The 19494-nt window shown below is 37.8% G+C and overlaps 1 protein-coding gene across 1 annotated transcript in view; it reads left to right on the top strand.

Moving 5' to 3' along the window:
- The window catches only part of ASIC1 (acid sensing ion channel subunit 1), a 1036985-nt gene that overhangs the window by 985049 nt on the left and 32442 nt on the right, over positions 1-19494 (top strand). Inside the window, exon 9 of the mRNA XM_044083819.1 lies at positions 11296-11400. Coding sequence (XP_043939754.1) covers positions 11296-11400 — 105 coding nt within the window. The remainder of the gene's footprint in view (positions 1-11295; positions 11401-19494) is intronic.

Below are 19494 nucleotides of genomic sequence, written 5' to 3'. Positions count from 1 at the left end.
CAGTATATATTTTTCCCCACTGATACTAACCTCTACACTCCCTGTCTTTATGACAATACTGTAATATATTATAATGCACATAAGACCTGAATATTTTCTGTAATTTTTTGCAAACAGTTTTTCATAGTACAACTCCTCTCTCTCTCTCTCTCTCTCTCTCTCTCTATATATATATATATATATATATATATATATATGTGTGTGTGTGTGTGTGTACATGTATATATATATCAGAACACTTTTTAACCAGATGTAAGCTTTTACATGACAACAAGAAATCCCCCATGTGCATGCAGGTTTACGGAGATATTTAAGAAATAAGAAAATTTAGGCTTAATTGTATAATCGGAAACAAAAAGAACAGTGAATATCTCTCAAGATGTACAACTTACAGCACAGGTTTCAAAAGAGTTTTCTTCAACATTACCTAAGGTGTCACTGTCACATAATGCTCTGCAATAGTTTTTAAGTCAGTGGTTTTGGAAATGTTAAGTAGCTGTGGAAATGTTGCATATCTTTATAATAACAAGCAAGCAATTAGGAATATCACCAGCACAGTGTACTATAAGTGAACACTGGTGATGTATTTCTCTGTCGAGCTATAACACTTAACATCATGCCCCTCTATAACATGTGGGTGTCGCAGCTATGGAAATATGAAATATGAATAGTAACTGACAAACAGTGATTCATTTTTCCACTGCAGGACATCCCAGATTAATATTTTTAGTGTTGTGCTGTTACATATACTTTGACCTTTGTAATACTGCATATTATTAACTGGTAAGTTACTTAATTAAGGGAGCTAGACCCCCAGAAAAGGTGCTGTAGGCTTGAATAAGTTAAGTCCATCATGCAAACACCTAGCAACCATTTCAAATACAAATAAACATAATATGAAGTGTTTCAGGCTGCCACATAAAGAAGTTATGGTAAATATGTCATAAAAAATATATAGAATGCATTCATGCACATAACAGAGTCCATACATTACCAAAGCCCAAAGAAAGTCCACACAGTAAAAAAAAAGTTTCTCCTCTCTAATACAAATCTCATCCAGCACCTACCTTTACAACTCAGAAACTAAAAATATTATCTCTATAGCTCTCCACCTCCCATCTTCAAAACAGGGAACACACCGACAAGATGTGGAATACTAACTAAGAACTACAACCAGGAAACTCATAAAATGGGTATTAGTCATGATGGATATTAGTTAAAAAAATCTTAGCATTGAGAATGTGTAGAGTTTTCCAATGCATTTCTCACTTTCTTTTTGTAGAAAAAGCATGAACAAAGACAAAAAATAATGGAAAAAAGTCAACAAATAATAATGGACAAAGCACAAATTGGGGGACAGTATTTAAAAATTACTCTCATGTACTTACAGTGACTAGAATAACAGGATTTGGATTAGCAAGGCTTTCTGAAGGGTATGAAATCTGAAACTCAGTTGTCTATTAACCACAGATTTTACAAAGAATAGACCAAAACTATGAGACAAAATCAGGCACATGTGAAATTCAGGATGTCTGAGAACTGTGTTTCAACATGAGCCAGCATGGAGCAGTGACTTAAGACTCAAAGCGAGGAATGTTCCTCGTGTAAGTATAAGAATAGCTGGAACTACCTTAGCAGTTAATGCAGTTTTTTAGATCTCACAATAAGGAGAATTGACACAAAGCACAACATTCGAGTAATGTGCTATATTAAAATGATTAATGCATGTGCCATTTCAAAGAATCTAAAAAAATCAGCTATAGTGGCAAGTCGGAATCATCAGAGAGAGTGATGCTTGTAATCAGTCACTCGTACTGTGATCCTTCTCATCTCACGTTAAGAGAAAAAAATCGTCTTGGTCACAGGCTGCTGCAAATGTAATTTTATCAGCAGCAGAATCAGGCTTGAAATCCTAGAAAAGACATCTATGCCACTCATTTTGGGAAGGAATAAGGTCAGAGACAGGAAATAGAACTGTTAAATTGTCGAGAAATAAGAGAACAACTCTGCAAAATTAACAAAGTATACATTTACTATTTTTCCTTTTAAAGTAGTGATGGTTGGTAGAGGTAGGGATCCTCAAATTAACGTGAAAAAAAAAAAAGTAAAATTCAATTTTAATATTACTGTCTGCACTGCCCCCATAAGCTGACATTCAGTTAACAAGATGAGTCTTGTAATTTTCTAGGAGTTTGATTTAGGTGTGCATATTTTATGATGTAGTACATTTGTCTGTTGTAAGTGCTGTTGCAGTTTTTTTTCTTAATTAAATGGGACAGAGTGTCTTTAAAAAGATGTCAAGTATGCAGAAAAATACATGCATGCTTTCTTTTTGAACCTAGTTAGTGAGTTTGGAAGTCTATCTGAAAGTCAGGCCAGCCATTGTGCACTGTATCTGCACCCCACTTTTTGGCATTTTTTTAGTGTATGAGATTACTTGAGCTAGTGCTTACTTCAGGTGTATATGCAGACTGTCTTTCTTTTCCAGAAGCTCACATCATTGTTATATGCTTCAAGCCTACCCTGATTGTTATATCTCTCACCTGTGTTAATACAGAACCAGGCACTTTAGATGTCATTCTGGCATTGCTCAAGTAGAACTGTTACTGAAAATACATTTAGCAAAATTGGGCCAGAGTCCTGGAAAAGTCTTCTTGTTAGAAGTAAGAGAGCAGTAAACATTCAAGCCTTCCAAACTAAGCTCAGACATTTTCCTCATAGAAAAAAAAAATTCTTAACATTGGATAGTACCATAAAAATATTTGAATTTTTTTCTTAGTCATGTGTTAAAAATTTAACATGACAATTCACTGTAAATAACTAAGAATGTGTATATCTGGGAATTACACTAGCAATGTCTTTCGGCTTTTCTCAGTTAGGGGTCGCCACAATGGATCACTGGTCCGCAGATTGATTGGCGGTGGATTTCTATGGTGCCACGTTGCCAGCTTGATGCCCAACCTTCACGGAAGGCACATCCACACGCACCTACCTGCATGTCTTTAAAGCTCACTCAGCCACAGAGAGGACATGCAGACTCTGGAGAAGGAACTCCAGCCGAGAATCAAACTGAAGAACCTCTTGCTGTGAGGCGACAACACTAACCGCTGCACCACTGCGGCCTACATATCTGGGAATTACACTATTTCTTGTAAATACCTTGTAAAATCTATGAATGTTACTGTATGAATTAGAATTACTGTATTATTTTTTCCATGTAATTCCTTTTATTTTCTTTCCATTTATTTGTCTTGTATGCTCACTAGTGTGTCTCAAGTCATGGCTGAAAATGTCTTTCCATACAACCCACTTACCGGTTAACAAATAAATACTCAAATAGGAATCACCCACCTCTATACATGCAAATGCACACTTAAGTGCTCTAACCATGTTATGTTCATTGTCTCCTCCTAAGTCTCATCAAAATATTGAGTTACTGATCTTCAAAACTCGGTTTGGAATATGAAGACAGTAAAAAGAACATAGAATAAATAAGAAGTCATTGTCATAAAGTTTAACAATACTGAGGTAAAAGATTAAATTCATTAAAATATTTATCTGTTTGTTGGTTTGTTTATTTATTTATTTGCATTTGGTTAGTGGGGAAAGTCTGACTGGACAATTAATATTGTCAGAGGAAACCACCAGACAGAATATTAACAAAGGCACAACAAGTTTAGATCTTTACACCAACTAAATAAAAATCTAGAGTGAGGACAGATAACATTTTTCCACATTAAGAAACGTATATGATGTTTCCTAGGCCTAGCTCAGTGAAGATCCTGAAGAAGTTTAGAGACTGCACGAATGGTCAAACATTCCAGCTATACAGATCCGAATATACATCAAACTCAAAAACACTCACAGTCAAAAATCCCAAATTTCAAAATTATCCTGAAATGTTTTTCATACGGAGATTGTGAAATTCACAGACATACTCATAAGAAACATACAAATTACAACTCATTTGATCTAAAGTTAGCTGAAATTCCACAGAGCAGGAAGAAAGAAATATATGAATAAGCCAAAACCTCAATAAAGCAAGCTTTTGACAGAAAGTATTGAGACATACAAATTACACAAAACTTATTAAATTCCAAAGAATATCCCAAAATTTGTGCATGAAATAATTTAATTAGGGACTTGTAATATCCAAAAAAATTCATCCCAGTGGTACAGTAAAGTATACCACCCCTGTGGAATGGAAACTACTTATTTCACAGAAAATAAGCCTTAGCATACAAACCAAGTAATGACAAAATCATTATAATGCTCTGAAATTAGCAAAGAGTAGAACAATAACAAAAACAGGCTCGAACTACTACTGTCTGCTACAGATGATTTCAGCAGGGTCAAGTGGACTGAGAATTATTTCAAACATCGAACAGCAAAAATGAGACTCCAGCTGATTAACGAATGAAGCCAAAAAAGAAAGTTGGAAATACTACATTCTGATCTTTGTATCATTATTCCAGTTAAATGTCTCATTTTAGTTTCCTTTTCTTTCCTCATGTTGTCCTGTCCAGCACGCAGTATTTGTGTCTGTGCCACTTCATGTAAATCCATGCCTGCTCCACTGGTGAAGGGGGCAAGGTCCTAACTGCAGCACAGGAAACCCAAGGTCATTCAGTAATTCGAGAACTTGTTGAAGTCTGACATAGGGAGAGAAGGAATGCCAAGGCTTTTCCTGCTCGCTGTTCTCAGGAGAGGGGACTTTCAGATGAAATGTCAGTAAGGGCAGGTCTCTCTCTATAGCTCCAGTGAAGACCTGGCTCTGGAAAGGCTGCTGGGTTAGGTGAATGGCTGGATCTGGGAAGGAATTTCTGCTGACATCTCAAGGTAGGAATGCATTCTATAGATACTCTTCACTACCCACCTAGCCTTCAGTGAGGCGCTAGTATGCTAAGGGGTAGGGCTCTTTCTAAATAAAATCAGCCTCTGTGAGCAGCATTGGTGGATCCCTGGCTGGAAACCCTCTTGTGCAAGAATCAATTGTCATCAAGGAGGGAGCCACTGATCCAGCGGATTTATATACATGGATATGAACTATTATAATTCCTGTGGCATTGTGCAGACAGCTTGTGGTCAGGGGGGAGCCCTGCTACATTAGTGTGAAGGACACCTCATCAAGTATCCGAGCTAGGAAAGAAATAACTTTTTGCAAATAAACTCTTAAAAATGATATCCCTTATTCCTAATTTCAAACTTTAGAGCACTCCCAGTAATCCTAAACTCCATATATCCCAGCAGTAGCTGTGATTCTTCCTCTTCAGTACCAAAGCTGTCTTCTCAGTTGGCTTTTCCTTCTTTGTCTGGAACTAACAGTATACATAACAGCTGCCCTTCCTTGTGAGGTCTACTGTCGTTCTGCCTCATCTTCATGCTCACCCACTGCCTTGCCCTGGCTGCTACAAACCTATCATCATCTTCATTCAGCTTCACTCATCCCCTTACCCTTGCAGCTTATTGTCAAGCACACTGATGTTTATTACATATCTGAAACATTCTACCTAACATTGTGCCCACTCTGAAATATTTTCACATTAATTCCAGGATAATTTTGCTGTGCTGCTCTGAAGAATGCATTGTTAATAAAGATATCAAGTTTCTCTGTATTACTCTATGAATGCAAGCAATACAAGCCTAGTTTAACAGTTTCCCTATGGATGACTTTATTTTATTGTAAAAGGCAATCCCATTAAATGTGGTAGCTCTGAGTTAAATAAAGCAGCACTCCATGCTATCTTCTGCAAGGCTTTTTGATTACTTTTTTTTTTCTTATTTATCTCCAAAGACTTAAACAACTCAAGTACTGCCTGATGCATTGAACCATTACAGATAAATGTTTTTGAGCATTCAGCATTATCAAGAGTACTATAGTGCATTACTTTTCATATGCGGCCAGAATATAAAATGCTGGAGGTACACACAATTCGTAGGAAGAAAAGGCAGACTCTGTATGTAATGATATCTGACTACCTAAGCCTATTGTAGGCTTTATTGAACTCAGTTTAATTTAACTTAATATAGCATTGCCTCAACTACTGAACTGAGTGAACAAAAGGTTTAATGCATTGTCTGTGTTCACTTGTGAGCATATTCATTACTATCACAGATTTCAAGTGGTTCTACCAGACAGCGTTTCTATGTTAGCAGCTGTAAGTTTTACAACTGAATTTGCTCGTGCTGCAGACCTTTCCAGGTCTTTCCACACAGTTACCGCCTTCTGTCCCAACGTCAAACGTTCCATTTACTAAATAAACTTAATATATGATGAGATGTGTTTGTAAAATAAGCTAAAGAAGACAAAATGAAATGCTTTCGAATTCAAGTGCTATAAAAATGTTTGCGATGTCCAGTTTTATCTGCAGCTATATCATCGCGGACCTAGAATGGAAGCATGCAAAGTGACAGTTCCATCCATACTATCTCATTTTTTAAACTGGACGTTGGAAAACAAAAGAAGCAGTCAAGATAACTGTCTTCCAGGAACATTGTTTTCTCAGATGTTTCAGTAGGAAAAAAAAAAAAAAACTTCGAAAATAATTGCCCGACTCTGTAATACTATATGTAGATGTTTGCAGGTGTATTGAAATGCTGCAGCTTTCTCCATATTTTCTTCATATTCTGTTCTATTGGTTTTCTTTCATCATTACTCCCTAAATATATTTTGAAAGCATATATATTACATACATCTGCACATCTTTGATATGTATATAACTATTACTTGATCCAGAATTCTGCTTCCTTAACAGATATTTCTTAATAATGCCCCAAAAATCCTAGTCAAGAAATACAGATTTTTGAAGGGCTGAGAATCATGATCCTAATCTGCAGAGCCACACTTTAATAAGACCACTGCATCTCAGGATCTTGGACAAAGCAGACAAGATTAAAAATGGAATGGTGATGTTAGATATTTCTGTGTTTGCCAAATATCACCTAGTTTCAGCGAACACAAGTGTCAAGGAATCTCAGTTGCTAAGATGCCCTATCACCTATAGAACCAAACTGGGCTCAAATGTTTAATGCTTCCAGTCTCCATCATCAGACACTGTACACTTTAAATGCTTATAAATACAAATTTGCAAATGAAATATGAACTATATAGTTTCATTTGCTAACTTTAAGCCTCTGTCCCACTATTATGTATACTTTGTTTTTGCATGTAGAACATCATCTTTTCTGTTAAGTTCATATCAGCGTTCAGTCTACACTGATATTCTTATGATTAAATCAAATATTGTAAATAGTGAACTGAACATCATAGTGCACAATGTGTAAATATTATTGATAAGAATTTCATCAGTTTGATGGTTGAATGTAACATTTACATGCTTAACAATGCCAAGATATTCAACATTGAATGCAAGCACTGATTGTCAAACATGAGGCTTGATCGCTGGTATCATATAAACATATAATTTTAAAATGGATGTGTCAGCAATGAGTGCCAAAATAACAAGTGCTCCATACATTGGGACTGCACAGTATATGCAAATTAAAACGTGGTAATAAATAAAGGTTTTAAATTACTTAGAAATGAAAAGAATTTCATCAGCCTTTGGTTAAGTACTGTTTGACATGTAGCTGAAGTCTTCATTGTCACAGTATACCCCATACATTCTAAACAATCTAGATGTTTACACAAACACATCTTTCTGTATTTCTGTCTTTGTTAGGATTATGTTTATGTTGCAGGTTTTTACTTACTAAATCTTGATCTTTTCCCATAATTAAATGGATTTCCTTAACTTTATCGAACTGCACCTTTATTGGCGTGGATAATGTCGACAATAAATGATCGACATTATTTATGTTGACATGTTACTATGCATGCACTGACCATTAATCTAGGTGTATTCAAAAAAGTTATAAAAATATAGTTTTTTGCAAGGGTGCAAGCCCCCCCATATCCTCCATTCCCTCTGCTAATTATATATTCTAACTCCAAGATCACACAATCATTGGAGCAAGGCAAATTCCCTAATCCCTAGAATCATCTGATCTGCTACTTCTGTTGAAAGATATCATGCACTTCTTTAGTCGACCAAATTGTGTCAACTAAACAGATGTTGACAAAAATGCCATTTGACAAAAGTAGTGCCTTCCATATATAAATATGTACATTCTGAAACACACATGACCCCTATCTGGAAGGGTGAACAGTGAGCATTGACAACTGCACGAGTTAACATCTTGGCTACCTGAATGATGTTCCCCTTTGGACAGGCTCTCACACCGGAAGAACAACTGTGTTTGTGTCCCATTGCAGGAAGACTTATTAGTCAATGGGCAGTGGAACAAAACTTAGATAAGAAAAAAAATAAAGGCAGGTAGTTTCTCTGTAGCACAAGAAAAAGTGTCTGTGTTCAATATGCAGTGGTCACTTTCAGTTCTGAATGAAACTGTGTCCGGAGAAAAGGAGTACACAAATGGCATCATTCATGAGTCACAGCTGTGACATGGAAAAATGTCCATAAAAATGACACTAAGGCCTGAGAAGGTGAACAGAAGTATACTAATTAAAAGGTAGTGATCTTTACTTCTACCATGTAGGTGCAACTCTTACCTCCTGGAATGTGAATCCCACCACTAACACTCTCAAGAGACCTTAAACTGGTTAGAATTTCCCCACTAATTGCTTCTCTCTCAAATACTGATCATATATTCCATCCTCTACAAGCCCTCCCTCTGTCCTATTTCTTCACTTGACTCCCTCTACACCCCTCCCAGGACATTCAGAAGCGCTGACCAAAATCTATTAGTAATTTACAAGCCAAAAAGAACAATTGGACAAAATATCTGCAATTCCTGTCCTGGAACAAACTTCCCCTGCTATTAGAAATATAAACCACCCACAACAATTCAAAATTGAGCTGAAAGACTTTCTAACAAACACCTGGACATGCCATTGTAAACACACTCCTTGAACTTCCTAGCCATACCTTTCACCTAGCCTAACTACCACAACTGACCCTTCTACATAACCCTCTTCACTAACTCACCTCCTGTTCAACCTTACCTCTCCTCCCTCTTTGAAACTCTAGTACTTCTGGTAAATCTGCTTTCAACCTCACTTTCCACTCCTGACTACTAAATCTAAATCCTCAGACAGTCCTTTTTCTGTATATAAAATACTATAATAGTACCAATTGTCAAAATGCTGTCACTATACTCTGTACACCGCCTGGATAAATGAATTTGCTAACAACTTACTCTCCTGCTGTATGTTAGAAACCAGATTGTAAATAATTTATTGGTTGGCCAGGAATGTCCAACTTTGAACGTGCCAATTTTCAGCAGAGGCCCATCGAGAAATGCTCCAGACGCATGTCTTTGTAACATGGGAGGAAACCGGAGCACCCAGAGGAAACCCACACAAACACAGGGAAGGCATGCAGCCTCCACACAGAAGGCACCCCAGCTGAGAATAGAACCAGAGAACCTCTTGCTGTGAGGTGACAATGCAAACCACTGCACCTCTGCACCATCCAATAATCTTATCTAACTGCTTTTAGTTTGCTATTTGAACTCATTTTGAACAAACTGATTCATTTCTTTACCCTTGTGATTTAAAACTTTGTTTATTCTAAATTCAGAACTATGGATTTGTTATAGTGGTTACTGTATTATTCTTCTGTGTATTATTGTGGAGCTTTTTTTCTCCAGACCTCTGCTGAAAAAGGGCACCAGCTCGGAGTATCCCAGTCAACAAATGTCAAATAAATATGAGGTATGCTCATTGTCGTTGGTAACTAGAGTGACTGAAATGTACGATGCAAGCACTCCCTCCTTAGCTCCAACTGTAAACCTTAACTCTATCCATAAACTTGAAACTCCCTCTGAACTCTAAACTGCTATCCCTAACCTTAACCTAAAACTCGATCCCCCAGCCCTAACCGTAAAACTTTGCCCCTAGTCCTAACATTCACAAACCCTTACCCTAAAACTCCATCCCTAATCCTAACACTAAAATTCACTCCCTGAACCTCACCCTAAAACTCCGATCCTAATCCTAACCCTAACAAGTCTAACATAAATGAAAAACCTAACTTCAAAATCCTATGAAGTGAATTGCCTGTCTACAATGCATGCATCTCCCATTTTACCTTTGTAGTGAAGTACTGTACACTTTATTGGTCTAACTTGTAGTTACACTGCTTTCATTTAGCATCTAGCTGCATGCAGCCATGGCCAAAAGGTAAACAAGGTGTCTGTGGTAAAGCTTTTCATCCACCATCAAGTGTGTAGAGAATCCCAGGCACAACTTTGACACTAAGGTTTTTGGGTTATGGAAATAGGAAGGGCAAATTCTACCTTGAGATGCTGTTGCTGTATCCATTTTTGTAGTTTTCCCTGAGGGAAGGTTTGTCTGCATCTCATGAAGAGATTCTGATTATGCTGTCTTGCTGTTTGTTTGTGTGTCACTCATTGTCTTTGAATCATTACTTCACACGCAACATTTTACCTCATCCATATGGTGTGCTGCACAAGCTGCAGAGGGTTAGAAAGAATCTATTGATTGGTCAGTTTTCCTGTATATCAACATATTATGTTCTGTCTTTGTGTTCTTAGCAGATATGTTATTACACATCCAAGGCTGGGAGTCTTCAGATAGCTCTTACTTAACAGTAATTATTTTATTTGTTCTCTAGAAGAGAGGCTTAAGTCATAATGAGAGACAAACATGTAAATTTTCAGTGACTGTAGTGAGAAATGGGTTTCAGTGATCACTAATACATCGCTAATCTCAACCACACAAATGCCTCAAAAAACATTAGGTGAAGAGAGAAGTGGGGAGCAGTAATAAAATTATTACAACAGTGTTAAACCAATGAACCCTTGAAGTGATAGCACTACCTTCCTATGGAAATCTGCCTGGTTTTAATGTGGGTATGTGATGTCTTTGACTATGGGGGTGGTGTCTGGGTTAATTAAACTGCTACATGGGAAACATCTACCTGGTGGTAGACTGCTGTACAGTAGAAGCAACCTTATACTTGGTACAGTATCTTTTTTCATCTATGGCAATTAACAGCTGATTGGAACATCTTAGCAATTGGAGGAAGTAGAAAAGTATGTTGTGTTTCTCGTATAGCTGCATTTCAGCAAGCTTTGATGAATGTGACTTTGTAACAAATGACACTGAACAAAACTTGCATTATCACTTTTTTTTTTGGAAAGAAGATACAGATGCAATATATTCAATGTCAACCATCCTAGAAACTTAGGTATTTGAAATATATATTAATGTACCTTCAATAAAATTGTTATGTTTTGTTTTGTCTTTAGGTGCTAAAGCACAAATTTTGTCGACTTTTCAAATGTAAAAAGCAGCATAGGAAGAACAACAATGACAAAGGAGTAACGCTGAGCTTGGATGATGTGAAACTTCATGTAAGTGTTAGCAGTTGCTGTTCAGATGTTATCATTTTACTGGGATTATGACGTCTCCTACTGGTAGCGCCCCCTACTGGTAAATTACTTATCCTACTCAAAGGATTCATATGTGTGGGTTCTCCTTTTATGTTCTGTCAAAGGGAAAGCACTGTAAAATGCAAGTTTTCTGGACTCTCCAGATTTTTCATATTTCCATGCAGGTGTAGTTCATTATTGCTTCATATTGCAACCATTCCCATGTTTCATGGAAGCACTTTTTTCACAAGACAGAGGCAGAAGTTGCTCCTTTCTGTGCTTAACATTATACAGTTTGCCATGTGTCATCTCTGGTGCCATGCTACATTTTCCTTCCACTCATTGCTGTTATGTATAGTCATGTTTTAAATAAAAACCTAAGTAAAATACTGTTTTCCTTGAGTGACTTCAGCAAAGGTTCAGTGAACTTTACCCTTGGTAATATCAGTATAGGGATAGCATAGGTGGGATACATACATAGACTTTACTAGATGCACCACATTACGTGTGTGGGGCCCCATTCATTAACGTCTGTGAGCTTATGATTAGTGCTATCCCTACAGATATGTCAGTGAGTGATACAATAGAATTATGAGAACATATCCTTACTAAAAAGGTTGCATAACTTTTTGCTGAGAAATTACCCGCATGATAGTAGTAGAAAGGGGTAGAAAATGTATCAGAGCACCCAAGTTACAAAGTGTCGTAATGGGTACATAAAGTGGAACAGAACACTCTAAACCAAGTAGGGACCTATGATTAGAAATGACACAAGAAGCAAGTCTGTCAAGATGCTAAAACGTAAGAACTTTTCCATATCCAAGTAGCAACCACTCAAACAATTCTTGAATATGTGCTGATGCCATCTCATTCTTATTCGCTTGAAATTTTATATGTGGGAATCCCCTCTTTGGGCTACGGGGCTACACTGACATAAATACTAGTTACCATGTTTTGGAAAAACTCTAGATAATGCATGCAGAGGGCAATGTGATGCGATTAAAGGAAAATATAAATGTCTGATCCAAGAGTGCAGTAATCATGGTACTGTTTTACAGCAGTGCTGATTGTAGCTCAGGACCAAGCCAGATTCACTGGGGCTGGCATGGTGAAAAACAGGACATGTCACTGAAAACCTCCACCTACATGGCAAGACAGTACCACTCAAAAGAACAAAGTCAGATGAAACTGCACAGCCGGAAATGGAAATATAAGTTAAATGAGTGAAAAACATGTCATGGGTATTGTATGTCTGGTTCCCTACTTCTCGTATAATAAAGAATTAACAAAGTACCCAAGGTAGGTAAATGTTCTGCTACCCGTTGACAGAGGAACCAAATATATCCAGTGGCTGTTCTAGTGAGATTAAGTTATCTGAGACAAAAACAGCATATTAAGTAAGATCTGATGTGTTCTGTAGGACACTTTAACAAGAAGAAGAAAGCCTCAAGTAACATAAGTAAAATCAGTCAAAACTATCAGAAAATAATAGTTATCTTCATAAAGATATATATTTTTTTGAAAACTGATCTTGGAAAAGTTGAATGCACAGTACATTACTACATGTGTTTATCTACATATTTTGTTATTTTATTGTTGTGTACTGTTAGTCCTATTTTTGGATAAAGAGTACCCACCAAATCGTATGTTTTTCTCACCACAGCATACTTTTTATTCAAGAATGCCAATTGCAAAGAAAATGCAATGTAAGTACTACTGCCACTTTTGGGGGCACATATTGAATTGGTGGAAATAGAAACATACTGTAGGTGAAAAAAAAGCACTTCAGTTTGCTCATAGCTATCATCATTTTGAGTTAAAACAAATTAAAAGTCAGAAAAAAATCAGTAATCAAAAGACAGAGGCCACATAACAAATTTAGCTAGTGTGTACCCAAGGTTCTGTGCAATGAGTACACAAAAGATTAGAGGGAAATGAATTTTACTCAAGGCTGTTTCTAGTCCCTCAAAAAGGAGGTGCCTGGTGACCTATCCTGGACCTGTCAAAACTCAACAGATTCTTGCAGGTACCAAAATTCCAAAATGCTGACCCTTCAAAAACTGTTGCCCATGATTTCCCCCAATGCCAACATGGTTACGCTGGACTTAAAGATGCATACCTCCACATTGCTATAGAAAAACCTCACAGAAGGTTCTTATCCTTAAGAGCATATGAGAAAAATTATCAGTTTTGTGCGCTGCCCTTTAGCTTGTCTTCTGTACCCAGGGTATTGACAAAATGCCTAGCTCCAGTGATAGCCTTCTGCAGATCAAAGGACATTCAGATTTATCCCTACCTCATTTGAGCAACAAATCTAAAAAAAATGAAATTGGATTTGTTATACACTCAAGAAACCCTAGCCAATCTTGGGTTTACCATCAATTTCCAAAAGTCTCAGACCACCCCTCACAAACAGAATTGTGTTTCTGGGGGCTTTGTTGGACGCCTGTTTTCAAAATATTTCCCAAAACATCTTCAAAGGATCCACCTTACTGCCAGAGAGTTCCTATGAGCCTTTGGTCACGTGGCCTCTTGCATCCTCATGATGTCCCTTGCCAGACTCCACATGAGGAAACTACAGTGGTACGTCATAAATGTGTGGTGCCAGCATTCCCAATCCCTCAACTTCAGAGTGAAGCATCTTCCTTGTCTCAAGAATGAGCCTGGCCTCACCTTTAAGATAATTCCTTAGAATCAAACATTGACCACAGATGCCTCGGGCATGGCCTGGGGAGCACACTACAACAACTTATGGACACAGTGCAGATGGGACACCTAGTTCAAAAAGAAACACATCAACCTAAAAGGGCTGTTGACAGTCCAAAAAGGCCTGATTGCATTAAAATACCAGTGGAAACCAGGTGTACTCCTAGTAAAGACTGACAATACCATGGTAATATGGTATGTAAACAAGCAAGGGGGACTCACTCTTACCCTCTTTGTCACCTAGCCATGGAACTTTGGGAAACTGCAAACTCCACAGGTCTGCACCTCATGACTGAGTACCTACCAGGGGAAATAAATCAACTGGTGGATAACCTAAGCAGGAGTCTGACAGACCCTCACAAGCGGCAAATTTGTCAGGAAGTTTTTCTCATCATAGCCAGAGAATGAGTTCTGCCAAAGATAAGCCTTTATGCCACAAAAGAAACTTTCACTTGAAAAAGTTTTGCTCAAGCACCAAAACCAAGTTGGCCTGGAGGACAAATGCCTTCGACGTCCCTTGGACAGGTCTATTCCTCTATGTTTTTCCACCGATACCCCTACTCCCCAGGGTATTACTGAAAATAGGAGAGGAAGGGCCAATGGTCATTCTAATAGCCCCAGACTAGCAAAGGCAACACTGGTATCATGTAATGTTCAGTCTCAGCAAGAAAAAACATGGCCACTGCCCCAACAAGTGACCTGTTCACTTAAAACAAGGGCACCATTATACACCCTTAACTGAACACTCAAACTGACAGATTGGATCATATTTTGACCTCCTGAATGGGGACATCCCTTGACAAACAGGTGTTAGGCATTCTAAAAGAAGCCAGGAGACCTAGTACAAGAAACTCTTACTCTGTCAAATAGAAGAGATTTAGCATATGGTGCAGACAAATGGGTCAGTACCATCTTCACTCTCTGGTCTCTCATACTTATCAGATTTTTTTGATAAAGGGCTTTCTCATCCCTTCATTAAAATTCATGCTTCAGTCATTTCAGCCTATCTTCCCTCTCAAACCCCTCTTTTCCCGTCCACTCATGAAATGGTTACTGAGAGAAGTTATTCACATTAGATACCAGACAAAGCCACCTATTCCTCCATGGGATCTCAATTTCATTTTGAAGAAGCTCACCCCTCCCTCCTTTTGAGCCAGCTGCCTTCAAAGACATCAAGTTCTTGAACTGGAAGCCAGTTTTTTTTGCTAGTTATTGCTTCAGCTAGAAGAGTATCAGAGCTTCAGGCCCTTATGTGTGTAGAACCTTTCCTTACATTCCACCCTGACAAAGTCTCTCCTAGAACCCACCCCTCTAATATGCATAAAGTTGTTACAGAGATCCATTTGAACCACACCATCCACTTACCAACCTTCTTTCTTAACCCTCAAAATAAGAGGGAAGAATCCTTCACTCATTGGATGTCCATAGACAACTAATTTACTACCTGCACAGAACAAAAAATTTCAGAAAATTTGAACAGCTTTTTGTAGCCTTTGCCTGTAACTCTGAAGGAATTTCTAAACAAACAATTTCCAAATGGATCTCCCACAGCATTTTGTTTTACTACAACAACTATGGAAAAAAGCCACCACACTCTGCTTGGACTACTGCTACATTTACAGCCTTTCCCAAAGGGGTGGTCACTAAGAATATTTTAGAAGCAGCTACTTGGTCCTCTGTGCATACCTTTACCAAATACTGTCACCTTCCAGCCTATTCCAAGTCTAGAGCTATGTCTGTCACTACAATTTTTCAAGGCATCAGATCCTTTCCATAATATTTTCTATCCAATTTCTTATCAGATTTGAAAGTCATCCCATCAGTCAGGACTGCAAAAGTGAAACACGAAGAACCGTTGTATCCAGTTACCACAAATGTAGATGTCCTAGTGTATTCACTGTTGCAGTATTATTTCCCTTTCTCCTTCCCCTCTTGCCCCAAAGGTTAGGGTGAGCATTTTCATCTCTAGATTCAAATTGTTTTCTCTCCTCTGCTCAGATTAGGCTTAAGGTTAAATACTGTAGTGTCCTGGGACTAAGGCCCTTGATATTGGGGACCAGCTAAGAGCTACTTGCTTTGTAAGCAAGAAAGTACTGAAGTTGTGATGCCAGCTAACTCCCTTTATACCCAGATGTCCTGACTTCGGTCAGGGCATCTGCTGGTTCCTGGAGGGGGAGGAAATTCTTGGTAGTCAGGCCCATCAAGGGCTCCATGGCAGGAAATCCCATCAGTCAGGACTTCAACAGTGAATACTCTTGAACATCAATATTAATTAAGTGTACACAACTATAATTTCCTTAGTCCTTGCTTGCCAAATCTGAAAAATAATAGCCATACATAATATCTAATCTTTTAGAGCCTTCATTCCCATTTCACATTTTTTCTAATTATAAGTAATATTTTCGCTTCTCACTTTCCCTAGTATTTTCAAAAAATATACATTTTCAACATATTCCACAATGTTATTACTCTTGGCAATTCCAAAAACACATGTTCTATTGTGTCTTTTACATTGCATTTTATGTGTGCTCATTCATTTTGCATTTTTTTTGTTTGTTTTTTTAACATTAATCACCAAAAAAATCCTGCCTCTCCTCGCCGTCTATAAATCTTTTTCTTCTCACTCTAATAGCTTCTTTCACATGTATTTCCAATTTCCCCAAGGATCATCATAGATTTTGACATAATCGTTTTGTATCAAACCATTCTCTTTTGCTCTATCCCATCTATCTCAAACTTCCATTCTCTTATTTTTCTTTCGCATTTCATAGCCTCTTCTTTTCCTTTACTTTTTATTCCATTTTGAATTTTAATTTCCTGCCAGAATTCATACTATTTGATTTCTAACATTGTCACGTCCATCCTTTTCATATTTCAACATTTTCAAAATCCACTGTAGAGACAATGAAGCATTACTGAGATCTTTAAATTCAAATCACCTTTCTCTGTTTCATTATCAGTTACTCCTCTTTAAACTGGATTTAACTTTGTCCCTCATGCAATATTGAACACCGACTATAGCAGCCTTTTCTCCATCTCCCCTGGAAGTGCTGCAAATGATCCTAAATACCCCAATTTACCCAAAATAACAATACATATTAAGTATGCTCTTTTCTTAAAGCTCAGTCTAAACAACTTTCCTTGTTTACTTATTTCTTGTATTTCCTCTAACAGACCCTACCATTACTTTTTGATCATGCCATACTCTCTAAACTTATTGCTAGTATTTCTATTTCATTTTTAATTACGTACACTCCTGGCACTTTAACCACCTCTCTAAACCTTTTACTTTTGTCATTACTAATATATAAAATTGCATACTCCAACCATTAAATAACCTTTTAGTAATTCCACTAATCATTTTATGTTTTGGCTGTAATGATTGTCATTATTAATGGCATTTGTCTTTCACCTTTATATTTCTATTTCCCCATAGCAGGTCCTTTGCTTAATTGTTCTACCATCACATTCATGATTAAGTCAAACATCCAGCTACTTAGTGGACATCCTTGACTCAGTCCTCTTTGAATTAATTTCTTGTTTCTCCCAGCCGCCCGTTAACTATAATAGGTTCATAGGTGAATACTAGACTAACTGCCCTAAAGGGCAGCTTTATGCCTAGCCAATAACCTGACATCGGAATCAAACCCCTTTACCTTGTGCAGATCTTAGCCATTATACCAAACTCACCCCATGTCACAGTATTCTCATTTACTATCTTTCCAAATGCCTGATCTATCAATCAATCCCATATTGATCCAGCATATCCCCTAACTGCCCTCTTTCACTATTTATCATATGCATTATCCACATCATATCCTACAATTCTCATATCCACCCCTCCTTTAATGCTATACACCACTTCATTAACTGTTATCATTTCTCTAATCTGTCTACCTTTAATCCAGTAAACATCCCCCTCCACACATTAACCAATATGTTTTCAAATCTCGCTTGTATTATTCTCATTATTATTTTGTAATCCACATTCATTAATGTAATAGGTCTCCAATTCTTTAGAATTTCTCTATTCACTTTTTCAAAATCATCTTATTTGTCCCATCATAAATATTTTAATAAATAAGCTCCCCCTTTTACACTTACTCAATATTTTCAGTAACATTTCCTCCTGATCTTTATTCCATGTTTTTTAAACATTTATAATGAATGCAATCCAGCCTGGAACAGAATTATCATTCAGCTTCTTAAAAAATACTTTCTATCTGTTCTACTGTATCTTTTTTTTTTAGTTACTCATTTTCTTCCCTGGATAATGCCTCAACCTTCCAATCTATTTTTTACCCTGCCACCCTTACCTGCTGCACATCTTTACTAGCTCGGTCCCTCTGTCTGGTCAATAGGTACAGGTCCTTTTCTCCCTCCTTTGTGTCCAACCTTTCATACAACTCTTCATACGCCTTATCCTTAGCCTTCGCCACCTCTCTCTTTGCCATGCACCTCATCTCCTTATACTCTTGTCTACTTTCTTCATCTCTCTGACAATCCCACTTCTTCTTCGCCAACCTCTTTCTCTGTATACTCTCCTGTACTTCTTCATTCCACCACCATGTCTCCTTGTCCTTCATTCCACCACCATGTCTTCTTGTCCTCCTTCCTTTTTCCAGATATCACACCAAGCACCTTTCTAGCCATCTCTCTTACTAGCTCTGCTATAGTTACCCAGCTATTCAGTAACTCTTCACTGCCACCCAGTGCCTGTCTTAACTCTTCCCTGAACTCCACCTCACAATTACCCTTTTTCAGTTTCCACCATTTGATCCTTGGTGCTGCCCTCACACTCATCCTTCTCTTCTTGATCACCAATGTCATTCTACAAACCACCATCCTATGCTGCCTAACTACACTTTCCCCTGCCACCACTTTACAGTTTCCAATCTCCTTCAGACTGGCCCTTCTACATAAGATATAACCCACCTGTGTGCATCTTCCTCCACTCTTGTATGTCACTCTATGCTCCTCCCTCTTGTTAAAATACGTATTCACCACAGCCATGTCCATCCTTTTCGCAAAATCCAGTAGCATCTGACCTTCTGCATTCCTTTACTTAACACCATACCTACCCATTACTTCCTCATCCTCTCTGTTCCCTTCACCAACATGCCCATTGAAATCTGTTCCAATCACCAGTCTCTCACCCTTGGGTACAGTGATCATCACCTCATCCAACTCACTCCAAATTTTTCTTTCTCATCCATCACACACCCAACTTGTGGAGCATATGCTCTAACAACATTCATCATTACACCATCAATTTCCAGCTTCATAAACATCACTCTATCTGACACTCTTTTCGCCTCCAAAACACTCTTAGCATACTGTTCCTTCAGGATAACCCTTACGCCATTTCTC

Source organism: Protopterus annectens, chromosome 9.part0 (genome assembly GCF_019279795.1).
Source record: "Protopterus annectens isolate FY-2018-M chromosome 9.part0, PAN1.0, whole genome shotgun sequence".
NCBI classification, from domain to species: Eukaryota; Metazoa; Chordata; order Ceratodontiformes; family Protopteridae; genus Protopterus; species Protopterus annectens.
This window is presented reverse-complemented; position numbering and strand designations above follow the sequence as displayed.